Source organism: Canis lupus, chromosome 2 (assembly GCF_048164855.1).
Source record: "Canis lupus baileyi chromosome 2, mCanLup2.hap1, whole genome shotgun sequence".
NCBI classification, from domain to species: Eukaryota; Metazoa; Chordata; class Mammalia; order Carnivora; family Canidae; genus Canis; species Canis lupus.
In genome coordinates this window covers 55952976-55974323 of record NC_132839.1, presented here as the reverse complement: position 1 = coordinate 55974323, position 21348 = coordinate 55952976, and the positions used below count along the sequence as shown (strand labels likewise).

The following is a 21348-nucleotide window of genomic DNA, read 5'->3' as shown; positions in this document are numbered from 1 at the left end:
AAAATTATCGAGCTGGACACTTAAGATTTGTGTATTCCACACTGTGTGTGTTATCCAAGTCAAAACAATGTAGAAAATAAAAGCAAAAAACTTAAGTAGGGGAGCCAATTTATACCCTCACTGGCAGGGATCCTGCTATTGGGAAAGTGAGACTTTTTCATTTTTCTCTCCTGTGGTTTCATTTGCATTTCCCTGGTAATTGCTTAAAGTACACATCTACTGATACGTTTGTTGGGCTTTTGGGTTTTCAGTGTCTGTCAATTGCCTGTTCCCATCTTTTGCCTATTTTTCTATAGGTTTGTCTTTTTTCCTCATTAATTCCTCATAAGGAGTTCTTATGCATTCTGGAAACTAGTCCTTTATAGATCTCACATTGCAAATAACTTCTTCCAACTTATGACTTTTTTTTTTCAGATTTTAAAAATCTTTTGTTAAATCAAAGTTTTAAATTTTTTGTTTTTTCAAAGTTTTAAATTTTTTTTTTTTCAAAGTTTTAAATTTTAATGTGGCCTGGGGCACCTGGGTGGCTCAGTGGTTGAGCATCTTCCTTTGGCTCAGGTCATGATCCTGGGGTCTTGGGACTGAGTCCTGCATTAGGCTCCCCACAGGGAGCCTACTTCTTCCTCTGCCTATGTCTCTGCCTCTCTCTCTCTCATGAATAAATAAAACCTTAAAAAAATAAATTTTAATATGGCCAAATTTAACAATCTTATAACAATATGTCTTGTGCTTTTTGTTTATTTACAAAATTCACCCACACTCTGAGGTAACAAAATATTCTCGTATTTCCTTCTGAAACATTCCCAAGTAGTGCCTTTCACGTTTATATCTTTTTTTTTCTAAGATTTTTATTTATTTATTCATGAGAGACAGAGAGAGAGAGAGAGAGGCAGAGACACAGGCAGAGGAATAAGCAGGCTCCATTCAGGGAGCCTGACGTGGGACTCAATCCCAGGACTTCAGGATCACGCCCTGGGCTGAAGGCGGCGCTAAACCGCTGAGCCACCCGGGCTGCCCTCTCGTTTATATCTTAACCCACTTTAAATTTGCATTTGTGTATGATGAAAGGTGGGGCTGGTCCACATTTTAAAATCCCACTTTAAAAGACATTTTAAAAATACCCAAACCAAAGAACATGATTTCTTCTTCACAGAGCTTGGGAAAAGTCTAGCAAAGACTTGTGTGCTTATTTTACCTCGTAGTTTTGAGTTCCTAAGTGAATCCCCCTTCTGATCTTTTTTAACCAGGAAAATTATTTCCTCCCAGCACTGTCTTCTCTTCTTTCCAGTTCTCTGCCTGCGGTGGAAGCAGTGAGCACGACTACAGGGTTCCTCCAGTCCTTTTAGTACATGCATTTAAAACTTAGTCCAGCCAATTACCGTTACACTTAGAACCTGTATTGTAAATCTGGGGCTTGACTGCAGAGACAGTGCCAGGCATAGCTGGGCTCAAAGGCTGTTTGTTGACTCTGAGAATGGATAATGCTGCCTATTTGTTCCTGCTACTTCTGTCAGTGACCAGCTGTGGGGACTTGACCGAGTCATTTAATATCTCCACCTCTGCTGCTTTCCACACCCTGTGGATTGTGGACACCTTCCAGTCAGAGGTACTGTTCTTCCTGTTCTACCTGCAGGTATGGCCAAGTGAGGGCAGGGAGCAAAGAGGCATGGCTACACCTGAGGCCATGATTGTATTTTTGACTCAGCCACCCCTTCCTCCACCATCTGCAGTAAGCTCTGGGGTCAGTCTGAAGAACTGCACACATAAGGGTCCTGGCAGTTTTGTTCTGATCTAGTTAAGGCTCTGAAACAAGGAGATTGTCTGGGTTTGAGTTCCCACTCTTCCATTTCTAGCTCAGAATCCTTGGGCTAGGTACTTTGCCTTTTTATTTTTTATTTATTTAATTTTTTTTTTTGAGCTTCAGTTTTCTCACCTAACACAGGTAAAACACTTAGAACTGTGCCAAGCACATAGTGCTCAGTGAAGGTCAGTTGTTATTACTGGGACAGCAATTTCTGTTCCAAGTCACCTAAAAGATGCCTTCGTTTTCTTATGGCTAGAAGCTTTAAAATATGAAAGACTTCCCAGATACCTACTCCCTTGGACACTATTCCAGGTTTCAGATTCTTATCTTGTTCAGCTTTGGGTCAAGGAAAAGGTTGTACACAAGTTGGCGGCAAGAGAGCTGCATGGGGACCCTAAATATACTGGGCTTTGCTCTTTTAATTTGAATTAGTGGCCAGATTTAAAATTAGGAAAATTTCACGTTTAAAAAACCCAAGACAACCCAGAGTGTCTTAAAAGATCTGGCTGGGTGGGGACCTCATTACAACATGGTATTTATCAGCTAATTACCCTTTTAGATATGCCCAGGCCTTCTCCATGCTCACTCACTCACCCTCATGTGGCTCCTGTGCCATGGGTTGACCAGGTTATGACCCCCAAGAAGACAAGATACACCACCCCAGAGCAGCTGTCCTATGCTGTGTGTGGGCCAGAGTAAGACTTGGGAGTGGGCTGCTCCCCAAGAAGGGCGGGCCCCAGGAAGGACCCCCTGAGGGAGGGTCCCAGGGAAGCTGAACCATGAGGTATGGTTTTCTGGATGGCTGGGGTGCACCACCTTAAGAAGGAGGGCAGATGGCTGGGCAGGAAGAGGGTAGAATAGGTGACAGGTCGGGGATGCAGGACCCCCTTTTGCTCTACCCCTGCAGCCATCATCCTCTCTGCCTGTGACCCCCAGCAACCCAAGAAGTTCCCCGCACAAGGACCTAACTGTGAATGGAGATTGGCCAACTTTCACTGTCACTCTGAGTCCTCCTACTCCATCTGTTCTTACCCCGGCCACCTTTTCCCATTAATCCTCCTGATACAGTAGGTTTAGACCACTGACTTCCTCTCCTTCCACAGAAACCTGCAGTTACCCGCACCCCTCACCCCAGCCAGTAAATCCAGGCCAGCCTCACCAGTCTGCCAGGAAGAGCCCCGTGCATAATAAATGCTTTATAAATAGTGTTATGAGGAGCTTACACAGGTAAAACCCTTAGTAATGCTTTACAGATGCTGGCTCCTCTCCTCGCTCCAGTCCCTGTTTCTCCTCAGCTTCTACAAGTCTCCAGCAACATCTCAACAGACCTGATGCAGCCATTCCCCTGTTTACAATTCTTAATAGCTCCCTGCTGTCTGCAAAATAAAGGCCCTTCACAAACTGGGCCCAGGCTTCTTCCCTCCGGTGGTATCAGCACACACGATCCTCCGTCCGGTCAGATCCAGCCGCTCCGTTCAATCCTCCCTCCCCGCCTTTGCTTGGTCTCCGCCTGGAATGCCATCTCCGCCTCTGCGAGCGCCAGGGGCTTCCGGTCTGCTCCTGCACCAGCTACCCCAGGTCGCCTTCCGTGGCCACAGCCAGGCCCACGGTGGTGCCTCCCGTCCTCTCTCCCTGTAGCTTCCCTTTGCAGGAGGGCAGGAGCGTCGGAAGCGGTTTGCCCAGGGAGCTGCGGTCCGAACAGGACCCCTGGTGTCTTTGGAACTTTCCGGAATCCCCGACGCGTCCCCGTCTCCAGCACCGGGTGCAGCGGAGCTGGTGTGAACGCGCCTGCGGAGCCCGGGGACGAGGGCGGGGGCAAGGGGGCAGGGGGGCAGGGGCGCGCAGGGCTGCCTACCGCCCTGGAGGGGTCCTTGGAAGAACAGGAGCTCGGACCCGGGGCTCTTCTTGACAAAGCACCAGGTCGCCGCGTCGCAGGGGCTTGTAAGTGGCGCCCCACACGAGTGTACGGGGCGAAGTGGGGCCCCGAGGAGGTAAGTGACTTGAACAGGGTCACTAAGTGAGCGGCGCGCTCGGGCGTGGGGCTGCGGCCCCGCAGGCGCTGGCTGCCACCCTCCAGGTCCCCGAGCCCGGCTCCGGGTGGGCGGCGAGCCCTCGGCCCGGCCGGCTGGGAGGGGCGGGGCGGGCGGGGGCCCGGGCGGGGCCGGCACAGGTGCTTCGCATCCGGCCGCGGTGGGGGGGGCGGGGGGAGGCTCCACGGGGGCTTTATAAGCGGCCCGGGGCGCGGCGCTGTGCGCGGCTCGCTGCAAAAATAGCGCCCACGTGTCTGCGCGTCCCTCGCCTCGCCGGCCCGCCGCCCGTCCGTCAGCCAGCCCGCCCCGCAGGGCCACGCCGGCCCCATGGCGTTCCCGCTGGTAAGAGCCGCCCGCCCGCCGGCCCGCCGCCCGCCGGGGCGGGGCTGGGCGGGGCGCGGTCCTGGCCGCAGCAGCTAACGGTCCGCGCGCAGCCTCGGCCAGCCCGGCGGCCCCCTCTTCCCCGCCCCCCCCCCCCGTGAGCGCGAGTCCCGGGCGGGGCGCGGGTCACGTGCCCGCGGGCGTGGGGCCTCGTGGAGGGGCGTGTGGCGAGGGGGGCAGGGAGCCTCCTCGTGACTCAGGGCCTTTGGGCTTAAAGGCGCCGCGGCCCTCCGGGGGCGGCCGGCGGGGCCTCCAGGCTGCGCTGCGGGCTCCCAGGGGCCTCGAGTATATGTCCAGACGGGAGCCCACCGGGCGGAGGGGCGCCTCGGCGCCGGGAACGCTTCCTCCTCCCGCAGCCGTCGCACGTGAGACCCGAAGCCGCCGGCGCAGGGAGCTCCCGCGCCTCGCAGCGCCCCCAGCGAGTCTCGTTCGTACCCAGCGGGCGGCGGGGGCGGGGGCGGGCGGCCCGGGTGGGGCGGGGCTGCGGGCGGCGGGGACCCCCGCGCGGGGCCTCGGCTGGCCGGAGCGCGCCGCGACGGCAGCTGGCGTGGTTCCTTTAAGGCGGAGGGATCGGCACCTCGTGCGGGCCGAGGTGCCGCGGCCGGCCCCGGGAGGTCACATGGCTTCACACGTTCGACTGCAGGAGCCGCGTTCTGAGGGCGGGGTCGTCTAGGTGGGGTCGCACGCGGGGGCGGCGGGGCGGCGGGCACGTGCAAAGGGGGCTGCGCGGGGGCGCGGGGGGAGGCCCCAGGCGGCGCCTGTGAGGTGAGTCCTGCGGGCCCGGAAGGACGGACGGACGGGTAGGCGGCACCTGCTTCTGCTTCCCCGGCCGGGCGGCGCGGACGGAGGGCAGGCGTGCGTGTGGCCTTGGTTTTGTCATTCTCTCGTGCACCCAGGTTAGCGGGGCCAGGTGCACCAAGCTGGGAGGAGGTGGAGTTACAGACCCCGCTCCGGTTCAGGTGTGGAGCTGCAGCTGAAGGGCAGCTGGCTTGGAAGGCCTGGGCCAGTACTGAAGCCTGCTGGGGGTGCTGGGGACCCGGACCGAGGACAGGTCACTCGCTCGCCTTTGGCTGTGCCACTCGGCGTCGCTCCTGGGCTTTTTCGTGGTGCCGGTGTTGTCTGTCGTCCAGGAGCCCCTGACTTCGTAGCCTCGTCCGCAGGAGACCCTGGCCAGGTAGAGGCCTGGTGAATGGCCGGGTGCTGCCCGGGCGCCTGTGGGAGGCTAAGGCACACCTGGGCGCTGAAGCACACCGCCGCACGCGCGCCGGGCGCTGGAGCTGGCAGGGTGCACCTTGCGGGCCTCGGTCCTCCGCACGTGCCTCCAATTGGGACTTCGCTCCCGAGGGAGGCCAGAAGCTCGGCAGCCTCCGTGGCAGCGCCGAGAAGCTGGGGGGTGGGGGGCGCTTCTGGGAGCCCCGTGGGGGCCTCTCCCCTACCCCTACCCCCACCCCCACCCCGCAGTCTCGGTGCTCAGCGCTGCATTTCTCTGGCAACTGCTTCTGGTTTCCCTGGCTACCACTCCGCAGCCACACTCCCTGTTCTGGCACCTGGGTAAACTACTGCTCTGCGTCATCTGTCGGGGCGAGGAGCGAGTGGGCCACTTGGCTTTCTGGGAGGCACAGGTGTGCCGCCTGTCGTCTGCGCCCCCTCGCCTCCCCGCCCCATCAGGTGACCGAGTGCGCCAGCTGGAAGTGCGACTGGGAGGTTGGGAGGATAGTTTGCACCCTCAGGCTCCATTTGAGCCTGGGATGCACGCTGGGTTAAAAATAAGAGGAAATACAAACAGGCAGCACAAAACCTTGGAAACCTCAGCTTGGTGATTGTTTCCTTGCGTGGTTGATTTGGGTCATAGGTAGGAGAGGAGTAGAAGTAGTTCTCCTGGAGCTCAGGGGGAGCCCGTAGGGATAGCAATGCTGCGGAGCTCAGCCCTGTCTGCCGTTCCTTGCAGGACTGGCTTGGAGCTGCACTGCCCCCAGAGCACGTTGCCATAGAGTTTGGTGTTTGCCAAGTGATTGAATTGAAACTTGAGTGGCCTGGCCCTGCAGGTCAGTTTGTAGAACTAGAATTTGGGAGTTGGCTACCCTATATGTAAGTCAGTCTTTATAATATAAAAATGGTTGCCTTGCCCCCTCCCAAGGCTTGCCTGCACAGTAAGAGCTGATGCAGGTGGTGAATGATCACAGATATGTTCTCAGTTTGGGTTGGGCCATAGGCACCTGATACAGGAGTGGGTCTTTTGCTGTGGTTCACCTCCCATGGCAATGATCCTGAGACAGAAAGCAGAGGAAGGTGGGGAAAGTAGGAAGACTCCAGGCTTCACACTGAACTTGTTAGCAAGTAAGCCTGTGTTAATAGCTGTCTCACTAAGTATTTTCATGAGTCATCAAGCTATTTATTTTGTTTTTAATCCTGAAAACTGGTTGCATGCTCAGATCCCCGCAGGGAACTGAGGTAACATAAATGAGGGAAGAAGGGAGAGAAGAGTAGTGCCTACTGTGCTAGAGTTTGTGTCTAAAGGGAGCAGCTAGTAGCAGGAGTAGCAGCAGTAGCAGTCACACACAGACATGCAGCCAGAATTGATAGGTCTTTGACTTTTTTCCTGGTTAAGCTGACAGTCGCGGTTTTAAATGTAGAGCTTAAAAAATTGTGGACTGCGTAAGGTTTTAAGGTAACATGTCTCTGAAGAGGAGATTCAAACTCAGGGCTGGTTTGGGATCCCAGTCTTCAAATCTTCCTTTTAGATTTTTCCCCTATTTTGCAAATGAGGAGACAGGCTCAGAAATTGTTACAAGGCTGTTGGGAGATTCAAGTGTGAACCTAGCTCTTTCCTTCTCCAGGTATGATACTGTGTGCAGTCTGGTAGGTCAGAGGGATCAAGGAGTTATTGGTGGTGGACATTGTATAGGAAATCCAGTGGTTTATGGGCTGGTCCCATTTATAGGCACGGCGAAACTTAACTGCATTGGATGGAATCTCTCTGGTTGTTATGGAAGTCAGTGTGGGTCTTCTGAGCATTTGTGCAGTGGTGTTGATGTCAGGAGGAATGTGCTGTGTCTATCATTCCGGGATGTGTGTCAGAGCAGTTAGCTGATCTGAGAGAGCCAGAGGTTTGGAGAAATCAGGCTCCTCCCACTGTGGGGGTGACCCTCCCCAATCCTCTGAGCAAAAGACTTTCCTTTTTCAGGACAGTTAGAATTTCAATAACTTTTTCCTTCCGAGATTAGGCAAATGTGATATTATATAATTGTTTTAAGACCTTTGAAAGTAGAATATGGCTTATTAAATCTCACCTTTTCTCTCTTAGCTAAAATTCCCATAATCCTGCCTCCTAGATTTCCAGGAAGAATTAATAAGGGTTTTAGCAGTATGTGCTTAAGATCTTCTGGAATAAGCTTCCAGAACATAAAATAGCCCTGTGCCAAGAATGAGCGAATGGGTTTTCATTCTGGGTGAAACTTAGGTACACAGAAGCGTACATAGCCACACTACCAGATGTAAAGGGGTATGTACCTTTATTTCCATATTTTATTCCCAAAAGGCTTAAATCATAAAGCAGTAGAGACCATATTCAGAGCCTTTGCCAAAGAGATTTTCTAAAAATGCAGACTCCAATACAAATTAGATAACTTTTTTTTTTCTTTTAAACCTGTGGTCTGGGAAGTTTTTTTTTTTTTTTTAAAGATTTTATTTAGTTATTCATGAGAGACAGAGAGAGAGGCACGGACACAGGCAGAGGGAGAAGCAGGCTCCATGCAGGGAACCTGACCTGGGACTTGATCCAGGGTCTCCAGGATCACGCCCAGGGCTGCAGGCGGCGCTAAACCGCTGCGCCACCGGGGCTGCCCATCTGGGAAGTTTTTGGAAAGACAGAAACTTTAGAATGTTTTCTGGTGTCCAGCTGATTCTCTAGCAAACATTTTTATTTTTATTTATTCATGAAACACAGAGGCAGAGACCTAGGCAGACGGAGAAGCAGGCTCCCTACAGGAAGCTGGATGTGGGTCTTGATCCCAGGACCCCAGGATCACGACCTGAGCAGAAGGGAGGTGCTCAACCACTGAGCCACCCAGAGGCCCCTCTAGCAAACATTTTTAGTTCAGGCACTCAGTTGTGAGTTCAGTGTTTGTGAATTTGGGGGTGGGTAGGAGAAAAAGTAAGGTGACTAAAGTAGCTGTCTGTTGGCATTTTAGTGTTCATGTGGTAGACATTATCTGCTCAGACTTTCTCATTCATTGGTTTCCCGTCCCTTGGCTAAATGACCATTGCCTAAAATAATGTGTTTAAAACGCAAATTAATTAATGGGTTTGTGCTTCTGGCTTGAAGTTTGGGACAGGAAAGCATATCAAACCTGGATATTAATGTGTAGGCTGTTGTCTTCAGCCGCTAGTTGTGGAGTCAGTAAAAGAATCAGAATCAAATAACAAATTATTCTTTTCCTATGGAAGAGCTGTGCTAATCCCATCCTGTTCTGCAAATCTGCGTTTCCTAAACAGTATCTAAGCTATACTGACTCTGGGGAGAACTTGCCAGAAACCCTGGGGACAGAGGGTGAAGGGTAGGAAGGGGGCTAGACCTAGAGGTTGGAGTAGAGGAGGTTACAAGAATTTTTGCTCCTGTTTAATTTAAAGCCAAGAAGTGTTGATTGCACCCTTTCAGTATTAAGCCTTTTGCTTACTGCCAACTCAGTCTCCCTGGCCCCCCACATTGCAGCTTTGGAAATACTCATTGTTTTCTTTCCTGCCTTTGTTGCTGTTTTTGGTTATACCTCCTCTTGAGAGCTCATCCCTTCTGCTGTAAGCACAGATTCTCAGGGCTGAAAGTTTTTATGTTCAAGATAGGACTCCTAAAACAAGGCTACTATTTCAATTATAGTAAACTGGCTGAAAGTACAGAACAAAAAGGTACATCATATATGTAATACTTTGCATTTTTCATGGGAAAATTATCTGACTCCATAAAAAGTCAATATCCAAATTTCAGTGTTAAATTTGCTTTGTAATGATAATTTTCACTGAGTTTTGTTATTGAGATTTAAAAAGTCTCCTCTCAGGGATTGTTTTGCTTTCTTAACCTATAATGTGTTTTTAAATAACAGACGCGTGGGGGGAGCATTCCTGACTAAATGGGTTGAGCTTTGTGTGCAGAAGAACACTTAGGCATGGACAACCTTTGGTTTCTACTTCGTTTCTAGTATTCCTGTATGGTTGGAGCACCCTTTAGATTGCAATGAGTTAACACTCTTTTGTTTTGATTTTTAAGGCATTTTGTGATGACTTGCCTTGAGGTAATTGTAGAATCCCCAGAGGACAGGTCTAAAGATTGATTTGTGTTCGAAAAATGGGTCACAGTTAAACCTAGCTATTGACTCTGGGAGTAATTTAACTATACTAGTATTACTTGTTTCTTTATTCTTAGCCAGCATTATATGCAGATACATGTACGATCCTGATGGGTTTAGCATCTTGACCCAAAGTCTCCTTGGATAAAGGTATGGGAGTAGCTCTCTGTTGGAGGCAGGCAGTTACCTTGAGGGGCTGGTTGTTTTTTTTTTTTTTTTTTTTTTGTCTTTTTTGTCTTTTTTGTCTTTTGACAGAACACTTAATCTCTTGCTACTTAACACCTGTGCTCTCTACATTCTGGCTTTGTGCTCCTGGCTCTGATACCATCTGTCTCCTGAGTCCTTTCTCCTGAGACTTTTTTTTTTTTAACTGTAATTTTAGAATTGTTATGAACCTCAAAAGATATTAGAGACCTATCTCCCAGGTAGAACTCAAAGTTGACACCAAACACAGATTCTAACGTCTACCTATTTTCTCAGGAGAACTAAGCTTAGCATGAGAGTGATTGTTTTAGGGTAATTCAGTGAATGGATGATAGAGTCCTCTTCATTTCCATACTGGTATTTCTAGAATTCATGTACCTCGACCTTTGCTATATTGGTCTCTGATTATCTCCTACTTAAAGTTTCCGTTTGTCTCTAAGATTCTGTAGCTCCCCCCCCCCCCCCCCAAGTAGATCTTTGTCCAGGCACTTACAAGTTTCCTCCTCCCCCTGAATGCCACATTCCCTACGGTTCATTCTGTTGGCTCTTCTTTCCCCTTATACAGAGGGCTTGTGTATTCCTGCTGTACTAGTTCTCTGAACAAATTTAAAGTTGAGCTCTAGCCCTGATTGTTCTCAAAACCCATGGTTTTGATTGGCCTACTGAACGAGTTGTCAGAGGCATATTAAATTCAGGTTTAAAAACACCCATGGGGCAGCCTGGGTGGCTCAGCCATTTAGCACCGCCTTCCACCCAGGTTGTGGTCCTGGAGACCCGGGATTGAGTCCCACATCAGGTTCCCAGCATGGAACCTGCTTTTCCCTCTGCCTGTGTCTCTACCCCCCCCCCCCCCCTCTCTCTGTCTCTCATGAATAAATAAGTGGAAAAAAAATTTAAATGCTAAAAACAAAAACAACCAGGATGTCTGGGTGGCTCAGTCAGTTAAGCATCTGCTTTGGGCTCAGGTCATGTCCTGCATTGGGCTCCTTGCTCAGTGGGGAGCCTTCTTCTCCCTCACGCTCTGCCTGCCACTCTCCCTGCTTGTGTGTGCTTGCTCGCTCCCTTTCTCACTCTCACTCTCTGACAAATCTTTGTAAAAACAGAACTAATTTTTTCTCTCTACTCCTCTCCTGGGGCTAATCTAATTCTATCTCCTGCACCCAATTAGTGTATTTTTCTTGGACTATAGTGTTCTCTTGGGGGAAAGGACTGTATCGGGGGTGTTTTGGTTCTTATGTTTTGTATTTTTAGTCAGTGGAGGCCCCAGTACAGAAGGACGAATGCATACTTGTAGCTCTTCTTTGGAAACCTCTTCGCAATTTCTGTAACTATAAAGCCTTGATGTGGTCTGTGTCTTTCTTTGCTTCTGCATCCTTTTATTGGTTCTTTTTTCCATTGCTACCGTCAGGTCTTCCTTGGAGAAGAGTTTTCAGTCTTCTCTTTCTACCTTCTTCCTCAGTTGTTGCTACCTATTCATACCCATTGCTCTGAGTGGAGCTCTATCATGCTAGTGATCCTCTTGTTTCCCAGACTTATCCTTCTGACCCTTGGTCCCTGGATGGGTGCATCTCCCAAACTCCTCCCTCTGTGCCCCTTACCTCTAGGAATTGACTACTGAGGTATTTCAGCTTGATTAAATCCACGAAGTGGTTTTTGTTTTTGTTGTGGAGCTCCAAACTCATGATGGTGACATCAAGGCCTAAGCCAAGATCAGGAGTCAGATGTTCAGATGACTGAGCCACTCAGGTGTCCATTAGTGTAGGAGTTTTAAGATGAAATTCAAAGTTGCTTTGGATTTTGGACTTCAGAAAGCTGAATTTAGTTCTGCCGGTCAGGATGTTATGTCTCCTCCACCACCATCATGCTGCTTTGCTTGTTCCTGTTGCCCTACCTGAGTTTGGGAAGGTCTCTGAATGCCAAGGGTTCCAGATGTTTCACGTGGAGCATTGAGAACAGTATTTCTCTTCCCTTGTGAGAGCCTCCCATACAGTTCCAAGTTGCCACAGAGCAGTTCCCTGACCTGCCCTATCTCCTCTCTTTTTCCGGCTTCCTTTATGCAGAGAAAGAAGACATTTGGAGTCTGGGATCCTCATTTGAGTCCTTGTGCTCTGTTAACTGGTTGATTTTTGAGGAAGATTTTCAATTTCCTTTTTTTTTTTTTTTTTTTTTTTTTTTTTTTTTTTTAGATTTTCAATTTCTTTAAGCATGTCGTGTTAATACTTTGCAATGTGAGATGGATACAGACTTACATTGTTTAGGCTAAGAGACACTCTCAGCTCTGCAGTTGGTCATCTAGTTGGTGTTCTTGCCTTCTCCAATTGGACTTGCTCTCATTATATTCTTTATCTTCAGCTATTGCAGGAGTGGCCTTCTCCCGGTTCAGAGAGCAGTTTGTGCATTGGAGTCCATCTTTCTCACACCCTCAGGACCTTTTGGTACATTGTTTCTGCCACACCTTTCACCTCTGTTGGTGAACACGATTACTTCTCTCCTTTGTTTAGACCTTACTTTAGTACAGCACTCCCCTCAAGCAGTCAGCCTCAGTGGCTTTGCTTGGCTTTTTCCCATCAAACTTTTGTACATAGTACCTCCCTCCCCATTTTGGCCTGCCCTTTGCTCATCTCTTAAATCCTTGATATCTGACATCAGATGCTCCTTTCCTGTCTCACATGTGCATTTCTGAAACTTTTTCCCAAGTACACTGTGCCGTTAGGAGCATTTCTTCAGGCTTTATGGATGTTTGTATTTCTGCCTGGATGTTCCTATATGATCTTTGAAAAGTGCCAGTTTGATTACCTGTTGTAATGCAGGGGTTCTCAGACATTTTCATCTCAGACTTCCATTACTGAGGACCTCAGTATGTGGATTGTATCTATTGTGTTTGTGGATTGTATCTTGATACTTGTGTATGTGGATTGTGTTTATTGATATTTGCCCATTAGAAATTAAAACTGAAAAATTATTAAAGTTACAAATCCATTTCATATTAATAAAGTTATATTTTTGGAGACAAAGGAAGATGAAAAGAGTGAGCAGTCTTTTTTGTATTTTTGCAAATCTCTTTAGTATTGGATTTATTAGAAGATAGCTGGCTTTTCCTGTCTCTGTGTTTAATTTGTTGCCGTGTGTTGTTTCAGTTGAAATATATGAAGAAAATTTGGCCTCACACAGATGCTGGGTTGAAAAGAGGAGGAATATGGGGATCCCTGGGTGGCTCAGTGGTTTGGCACCTGCCTTTGGCCGGGGGCATGATCCTGAAGTCCCAGGATCGAATCCCACGTCGGGATCCGGCATGGAGCCTGCTTCTCCCTCCTCCTGTGTCTCTGCCCCTCTCTCTCTCTCTCTCTATCATAAATAAATCTTTTTTTTTAAAGGAGGGATATTTAAATAACCTTTTCATTTAATTGTGGCTATTCCTTTTTGATACTACACTAAAACTCAACAAGTATTAACTTCTTAAAGGTCAGTTGCAACATGGATTCCAAAGCCTTATAGGAGTACTCTTACTCTGTTAGATTAAAACACATATATCTCTCTCATACTTTGGATAGATCATTCACCCATGCCTGATTTTGTAACACCGTAATCATTTGATAAATACTGGTTCATTGTTATGCAATATTCATAGTAAATGTATAATGTCTGCACATACACATATATACACTGCTGACACACTAGTTAATTACACCATCAGTCTCATCAGAGGAGTCTTAAAATATTGAGGAAAGTGGCCGATGAGGGTTTCCCAGAGTTCTGTTTTTTTTCCTTCAAATCTTAAATTTTAACTGTTGGCAACAAATACTGACCATTATTTTTATTTGAAGTGTTTGACTTGCTTTGTTTTCAAGAGAATGTTTGCCAAGTACCCAAAGTTGGATATAACTATAGTATATCAGTTGTGGTTTCAAGTGAAAAAGCTATTTCTTTAAAAAAACAAACAAAAAAAAACTAGTTCTTCCTGAAACTCAGGCACATAAACACTTTCCCTTGAGACGACTACTAAACTTCAATATGCAGCAAGTGGGCTTTATGCTTACTTCCCATTTGTCTCACAGAATACTAAAGGCTTATACTCAAGGGTCAGGATTTAATACATTTTTACTGCTTTCTCAAGGACATCAATAAGAAAATCTGTCTCTGGGATTGCAGAGCATGAAGAATACAGTAACTGCTTACTATAGTTTACTGGCATTGCCTCGATTCCCGTTAAGGTGGTAGTTTTACCCACACTTAGGATTTTTGTACCATCATTACAAATGTCAGCATAGTGAAAAAAAAATCTTAGAATTGTGAAAGTAGTTTTGGTTTAGGGGGCCTCTAAAAGGTCGTGGGGACCTCCAGGGGCCAAGACCTCACTTGGAGAACTACCACCACACAGGAAAAGTCAAGGCCCTTAGTGGTAGCATACAAAGCCCGTTATGGTCTGAGTTTAATTTCTATTGGTCTCCTCCTTGAACTTTTTTAAAATTGAGAGAGAGAACATACACATAGTAAAAAGCACTAATTGTGAGTATATACATAATAAGTTTTTATATATTTATATTATTTTTACACACTTAAGTAACTACCATACAGATAAAGATATGGAACGTTTTTAGTACTGGTAAAGGTTCCCGTGTGCCCTTCCCACTCTATCTCCCCACCCTCCCACCCCTAAATTAACTATTCTGACTTCTTTGTCCTTAATTGGTTTTGCCTTTTCTTTGAACTTCAAATGAAATCCTGTAGCATGTGGTCTTTGGAGTCTTACTTTTTTCCCCACCACTTAATTTAGTATCTGAGACTTCTACAAGTCACAGTGAAGTCCCAAGTTTACTGCTGTAGTCCCACCATTCCCAGAACCGATAGAGTGAATTACTACACCTAAACTGTGCACACAATGTGATTTTAAACTGTGCACACAATGTGATTTATGCTGAATACCTGCTCTCCTCCTGGAGTCTGGAATTTGGGCATATTCTAAGAAGAGGCTGCCTATGTGACCACTCTTCAAGAAAAATCCTGGGTGCCAAGTCTCTAGCAAGCTTCCCTGGTTGGCAGCATTTCATGTGTGTTGTCACAACTCATTGTGGGGGAGCTAAGTAACTGAGCTTAATTGTATGACTCCCTTGGAAGCTTGTACCTGGTTTTCCCCCCGACTTTGTTCCAAGTGCCTTTTCCCGTTGCTGGTTTTTCTCTGTATCTTCTGGCTGTGATAAGTGTTAGCCATATGTGCTGAGTACAATTGTATACTGAGTCCTGAGAAATCTTCTAGTGACTCATCAAACCTGGGGGCCCCAGACTTGGGGACCACTGACACAATGGGCATCAGTTTTCAGTTTTTCTTTTCAGGGTTCAAATGTAACTAAAATTGCTGTGGCTGTTCTTCTACATGCTTTTTTACAATCTCATGTACTCTTTTCTCTTGCATATAGGAGCCTGAGTGCAATTGCTGGGTCATAGGGTGTTCCTTGGCACTTAAAATTCTAGCAGTAGTGTACTTCTAGCTGCCTAAAACCATCCCTGTTTCATACCTCCTTGCCTTTGTACATGTTCTTTTTGTCTAGAATACCCTCCCCACCCCTACTGTGACTAGTAAAACCTTTTAATCTTCTTACCTTCCTACTACTCTTGTTACTTATATATTTATTGTTGGGCTTATAGTACAGCCTATACTTGTTTATGTGCTGTGTTCCCATTAGGGTAACTCCTTGCGTGCAGGGATTGTCTGACTTACCTCTGTCTTCAGAATGGCTCCTGGCATATGATGAAAATACAATCAGTAAGTGTAATTATAACCTTTGAGTCTGCAATCACCAGGTTATGTTGTTTATGGGTTCTTTGTTTTTTGTTCATGTGAATTGTCTCTGGTCCAAGGGACTTAAAACCCCAAATCCTGAAATGACTGTGGCTTAGAGCTTTGACAGAAGAGATAAACTTGATGACTGAATATTGATTCTGATCTTGTCTTAAGATTAAAGAAAGGAAAAAAAAATTGAAGGAGTCACTGCCATTGATGGAGCTTGTGATCGAAGTGGTGGAGCATACCTGTGAAAGGGGTGTGCTGTGGGTCTGCCCTTCCTGTGCTGTGTGTATTGAGTACCTGGGAGTGCTGCAGGTAGTACGCTGAGTGCTGCTTAGATAAAGGCCTTGGAGGACCTTATCATATATCAAACACAGAGCTAACAGTGCATATAGCTAACAGTTTGACAAGTAAATATGACAAGAGCTACATTTACAGTGATCCTGTGTTCTGGATATTTTTGAGCAGTCAAGGTATTAAATATTCCCTTAACATTCTCATAAACCTGTCTTGGAAATTATATCTCCTTTTCCAGACTGCATTGAGACGAGAGCAAGAGAGAGCGAGGAGTCACATTTGATGTACCCTGTAGAAACTGAAAACTAGAAAAGTAGATCGATGAGAAGGAATCCTGAATTAAGTGAGTGGAGAATAGTTAAGGATCGGATCTCCAAAGATTCCACGTAAAATAAACCTGCAATACTGGTTTGGTTTGGCAGTTATGAAGTCATCAATTTAGGAGCAATTCTGTAGTGTTGTTCTGTTGTTTGTGGGGAGGGTGTCATACTACCAGGATATTGTGGATTGAGAGGACAAGCAGAAGGTTAGGAACTAAGTATAGCATATTTTCTAGAAGATTAGGAGTAGAGCAAGAGAAAGAAGGCAGTGGCTTGGATGTTTTAAGTCAAGGAAAGTGTGTTTGTTTTTTAAAATGAGCCTTGGGTATACTTACAGTGGAGAAGAAAGGTCAGATCATGAAGAGGAAGAAGGGGGTGGTATCTTGAGTTTTGTACCTGGTGATGGATTCACTTTGTCTTTCTGTAAGTAAGGACCTGCAGCCATTTATCCTTTATTCCTGGTGAACCTCTCTGTCTTCCACTTCCTTTTCTTGAGTTTATAGTGTTCTGTATCCATTCTGTGCATATTCTCTGCTTGTCTGTTCTTTCCCACCCTTGGAGAAATTCTGATATTTCATTCTTCAGTTTAGAAGTCTGAGTTGTGAAACCATTCCAGGTACCTTTTATTTACTACTCTCCTGTATATGTGGCATTTTGTACTTGCCTAGCTAGATTTCCTTCTCTTGCTTGACTAATTCTCCTTAGGGCAAGGATTATGCTTCCTCTATCTGTAATCTCAACATCCAACCTAACAGGTTTTTTGAATTTATGAAATAGATTGAACTGTGTGAATCTCTTATTTTGTTGGTTGCAAAAGGTAGAATGTTGACAGTTCTGTATGGATCAATCTAATAAGTTTTAGTTCGTATAGGGTTGCACAGAAAACTTGAGGTGGAAGTTCAGTTAAGATTGGACAGGTAAAGGTCAAGGAGAAAATTAAACATAACGAAGCATTTCTTAGCAATTGTAGAGTCAGTAAAGTTCAACCAGAAACTGACTTTGAATGGCCAGATGATTTAAATTCTTCCATAAAAGAAACCTGTCAGTTCCTCAGGTGAGTCTGTAGCATTTCCTAATCTTTGATCTGAATGACCTTTTTCTCAGTGGGTGTTTTTTTTTTTTTTTTTTTTTTTATTTATGATAGTCACACAGAGAGAGAGAGAGAGGCAGAGACATAGGCAGAGGGAGAAGCAGGCTCCATGCACCGGGAGCCCGACGTGGGATTCGATCCCTGGTCTCCAGGATCGTGCCCTGGGCCAAAGGCAGGCGCCGAACGGCTGCGCCACCCAGGGATCCCTCAGTGGGTGTTTATAGAAGGGGGCTGTTCAAAGTTGTAGTCAAACAGCGTCTTCAAAATCATGAGTATAAATGCTATAGATAGGTTCTGTTCAGCTTTATTACTTACTGTAAAAAGCAAATTGCCAAAGTACATCTCTGAACCAGTTCTTTGGGGGCATCTAAGTATATCTTTTGGTATGTCTTTTTTTTTTTTTTTTTTGAGTAATCTCTATACCTAAGGTGGGGCTTGAACTCACAACCCCAAGATCAAGAGTTGTTTTACCAACTGAGCCAGCCAGGCAGGCGCCCTTCTGTTGGTATGTCTTAATTAAAAAACCTGAATGTTCAATATTAATGCTCTCATGTAAAAAACATCTAATTAGAAAATCTTATTCTCAGAAAAAATTTCAAGGGTGAATACAGTTTTGCTGGAGACTTAGTAGATGTTAGTCTGTGGACTTCAGGTTAAAACTCCCATCTGGAAGAATAAACTGTATATCCTTCAGATAGTATTCCATAAATCTCTCAACTGACTTTTCATGAACATAGTAAATGGCTAATAGGAATAGTCTTGAAGGGGTCTGCAATATAGGTGTTGTGTTTTTGACTAATGGCAAACTGAACTATTATCAACCCAGAGGTGGTAGACTTGGCATTCATTTATGACCATCAGATATCCCCAGACCAGGATTTTGACCTAAAGCATGGCTGTACTATCACCGTATTGATGCTGGGTTGTATGGTATCTGAAGGCAAGGCTTGGATTTCCAAATTAGGCAATTCTAGTATACAAATAAGTATAAAATTTGGGGATCTTAGTCTATAAGTAGAAAAACCTAGCTAGATGATACGGGTTCAGATTTTTAAAGAGTTAATGAGTGATAGCTTCAAGCCACAAATGCAGAAAAACCTCCAGGTAGAAGTGCTAAACAAGTAAATGAGCTTCTTAGTGAACTTGACTGGGATGAGCCTATCCAGGCACTTCATAGATTTCTCATTACTACAGAGTCTGCAGAGTAGATGGTACTCCATTTTATACCTAAGACAACCAAAGCTCATAGTGGATACTTATATGGTAGAGTTAGTATTTATGCTTCGAGGGCTGTGTTCTTTCTGCTTTGTGAAACAGTGGTTCAGTTTGGGGAAGATTTTTTTCCCTTGTGGAAAAGGAATGCTGCTTTCTGTAATATTGTCTCCCTCTGGCTCCCAGTTGAGAACTATTGCTGTAGGAGACCTGTGTGTCATGATAGGAATGTCAGCTCTTACCTGTTGAAGAGCAGAACATAGAGACCTATAAAATAGCATGTATTAATGGAATATTACTCAGCTATTAGAAATGACAAATACCCACCATTTGCTTCAACGTGGATGGAATTGGAGGGTATTATGCTGAGTGAAGTAAGTCAATCGGAGAAGGACAAACATTATATGTTCTCATTCATTTGGGGAATATAAATAATAGTGAAAGGGAATACAAGGGAAGGGAGAAGAAATGTGTGGGAAATATCAGAAAGGGAGACAGAACGTAAAGACTCCTAACTCTGGGAAACGAACTAGGGGTGGTGGAAGGGGAGGAGGGCGGGGGGTGGGAGTGAATGGGTGACGGGCACTGGGGGTTATTCTGTATGTTGGTAAATTTAACACCAATAAAAAATAAATTAAAAAAATAGCATGTATTTAGCGAAGATTCCTCATGAACCATTCTTTCTGACAATGAGGAGGTACAAACTGGTTTTATCTTGACACCATTTTTAGCCAGTGACAGTAAGCATTACTGTTTCTCTTTTCTAGCATTGCGAAGTAATTTGCTCTTTTGATCCATGGTTCTCAATAGTATTAAGATTTGCATTCCAAGTCTCTGATCCTCTTAAAATCTCCTTTCCTGTCCATTGTGAAAGACCAAATAAAGGTTTAAAAAAACCTTTGCAAATGATCTCATTTTTAAGACAAAATATGCCAAAAATAATCAGGAAAATTATTAGACAACAGTGGTATAACCAAGGGGGTTACTTTTTCTTTATGGTAAAAAAACAAACAAACAAACAAACATTGATGTGAACATAGACCTATAAATTGATCAGTTGCAGTAGAATATATAGAGTAATGGATGTGGACCAAAGGTTTGTGTTTTGAAAATGAGAAACTGAATTCATTTAGCTGGAGAATTTGAAGGATCACTGAATTGTGGTGTTAGGTACACATTTTAGGCAGTTCAATTTATATCCAATCTTTAGTCCTTTTAATTAAGCTTTCTAAATGAAATGATTAGGAAAATTAGGCATGGAAGGGTCTGGGGTCTTCAAAGAAATAATTGGCTTGTGTCCTCAGTACATTTTCTCCTTTAATGAGCAAATAGTCTTGTTTTCAGGGACTCTTGTGGTGGCCTCTGACCCATTGGTGTACTAGTAATGATACTACTGCTAGTCCACATTTGTCTGTTTAGCATGTCATCATGTGCCAGGTACTGTGCCAAGCATGTTATGTGTATTCACAAAGAGCCATCTGAGGCATAGTATTAACTTTTATCCCTGTTTTGTACATAAGGAAGGTGGTAGATCTACTCCCCTCCCCCGAAGTTGCTTGTTTTGACCCCCCCCCCCTTCCAAACCATTGGTACTTAGTGATGTGATTAAGCAGTTTGGGGTGTTAATCGAATGCTCCATTTCCTTAAGTTCTAATTACCCAGAGTCTTCCAGATAACTGGATTGGTGTACCTGAGAGGGAGGGAGGCATTCCAGACAGCATTTGCCTTGAGGTTCGAAGTTATGTTTTTTTTTTTTTTTTAAGATTTTATTTATTTATTCATGAGAGACACTGAGAGAGGCAGAGACATAGGCAGGGAGAAAAGCAGGCTCCATGCAGGGAGCCTGATGGGGGACTTGATCCTGGGACTCCAGGATAACACCCTGGGCCGAAGGCAGGTGCTTAACCGCTGAGCCACCCAGGCATCCTTGGTATATGTTCCTCATGGGATTTGGAGTAGAGTTGGCCAGGCATATTTCTAAATTGGGTTTTTTTCAGGCTGCTCAAGACGGTAAGATTCTAAGACCTTGCCCTCCTCCTGGGGAAGCCAGTTTCTCCCACAGGGTCTCTGGGCCTGCATCTTCTCTGGATGACTGTGTACTTTCCTCACTGGTTCTTCCTGTCCTCTTTCACATAGTTGCTTGAGATCTCCTGAAACTTACATACTGTGTACATATCTCCTCACCAGGATCTGAATACATAGATTTATAGCGTATCTGTACTACTAAATAAAAATCAAAAAGTATTTGTATGTTAAGAGGGGCCTTTTAAAATTTGGAAAGCTCTGGGGGTACCCGGGTGGCTCAGTGGTTGAGTGTCTGCCTTTGGATCAGGTTGTGATCCCGGGGATTGGGTCCCACATTGGGTTCCCCCCAGAGAGCCTACTTTTCCCTCTGCCTTTGTTTCTGCCTCTCTCTGTGTCTCTCATGAATAAATAAATAAAATCTTGGGGAAAAAAATTGGAAAGCTCTGATTATATAGGAGACAATTCTAAATCCTTAAGCTGTCATGAGGCATTCTTTCCAGTTTGCTTTTTTTTTTTTTTTTTAAGATTTTATTAATTTGAGAGAGCATACTCACAGGGTGAAGAGGGAGAAGCAGACTACTGAGCAGGGAGCCTGATGTGGGGGCTCGATCCCAGGACCCTGGGATCATGACCTGAGCTGAAGGCAGACCTCCCTCCAGTTTGCTCTCCTGAGAACCCCATACCTTGCCATACTGGACCACTTTTGATAAAGCTCCTCTGTTCTCTTTGTGCTTCAGACTTTTCCTTCCTGTACTTTCAGGTACATTGTTGTCTTTGAGCCCCTTTGGCTGAGAGGACAATGTATGATCCCAGCAAACTATAGCTTGTGTGGTGGCTGTTGACAGCCTGATCAGATCTTCGTTT

At 45.7% G+C, this 21348-nt stretch overlaps 1 protein-coding gene across 11 annotated transcripts in view; it reads left to right on the top strand.

Annotated features, from left to right (window-relative positions):
- The first annotated feature begins 3644 nt into the window (after positions 1 to 3644).
- The window catches only part of CPEB1 (cytoplasmic polyadenylation element binding protein 1), a 94310-nt gene continuing 76606 nt past the window's right edge, over positions 3645 to 21348 (top strand). For 2 of the 11 annotated variants that reach the window (XM_072801090.1, XM_072801064.1), the window contains exon 1: positions 4487 to 4642. In XM_072801090.1, coding sequence (XP_072657191.1) covers positions 4505 to 4642 — 138 coding nt within the window. In that variant the 5' untranslated portion in view covers positions 4487 to 4504. Of the gene's footprint in view, positions 3796 to 4095; positions 4177 to 4465; positions 4643 to 4743; positions 4889 to 5002; positions 5112 to 5195; positions 5390 to 21348 lie in introns of those variants that run through there. The other 9 variants (XM_072801065.1, XM_072801070.1, XM_072801163.1 and 6 more) reach the window with 8 other exon arrangements.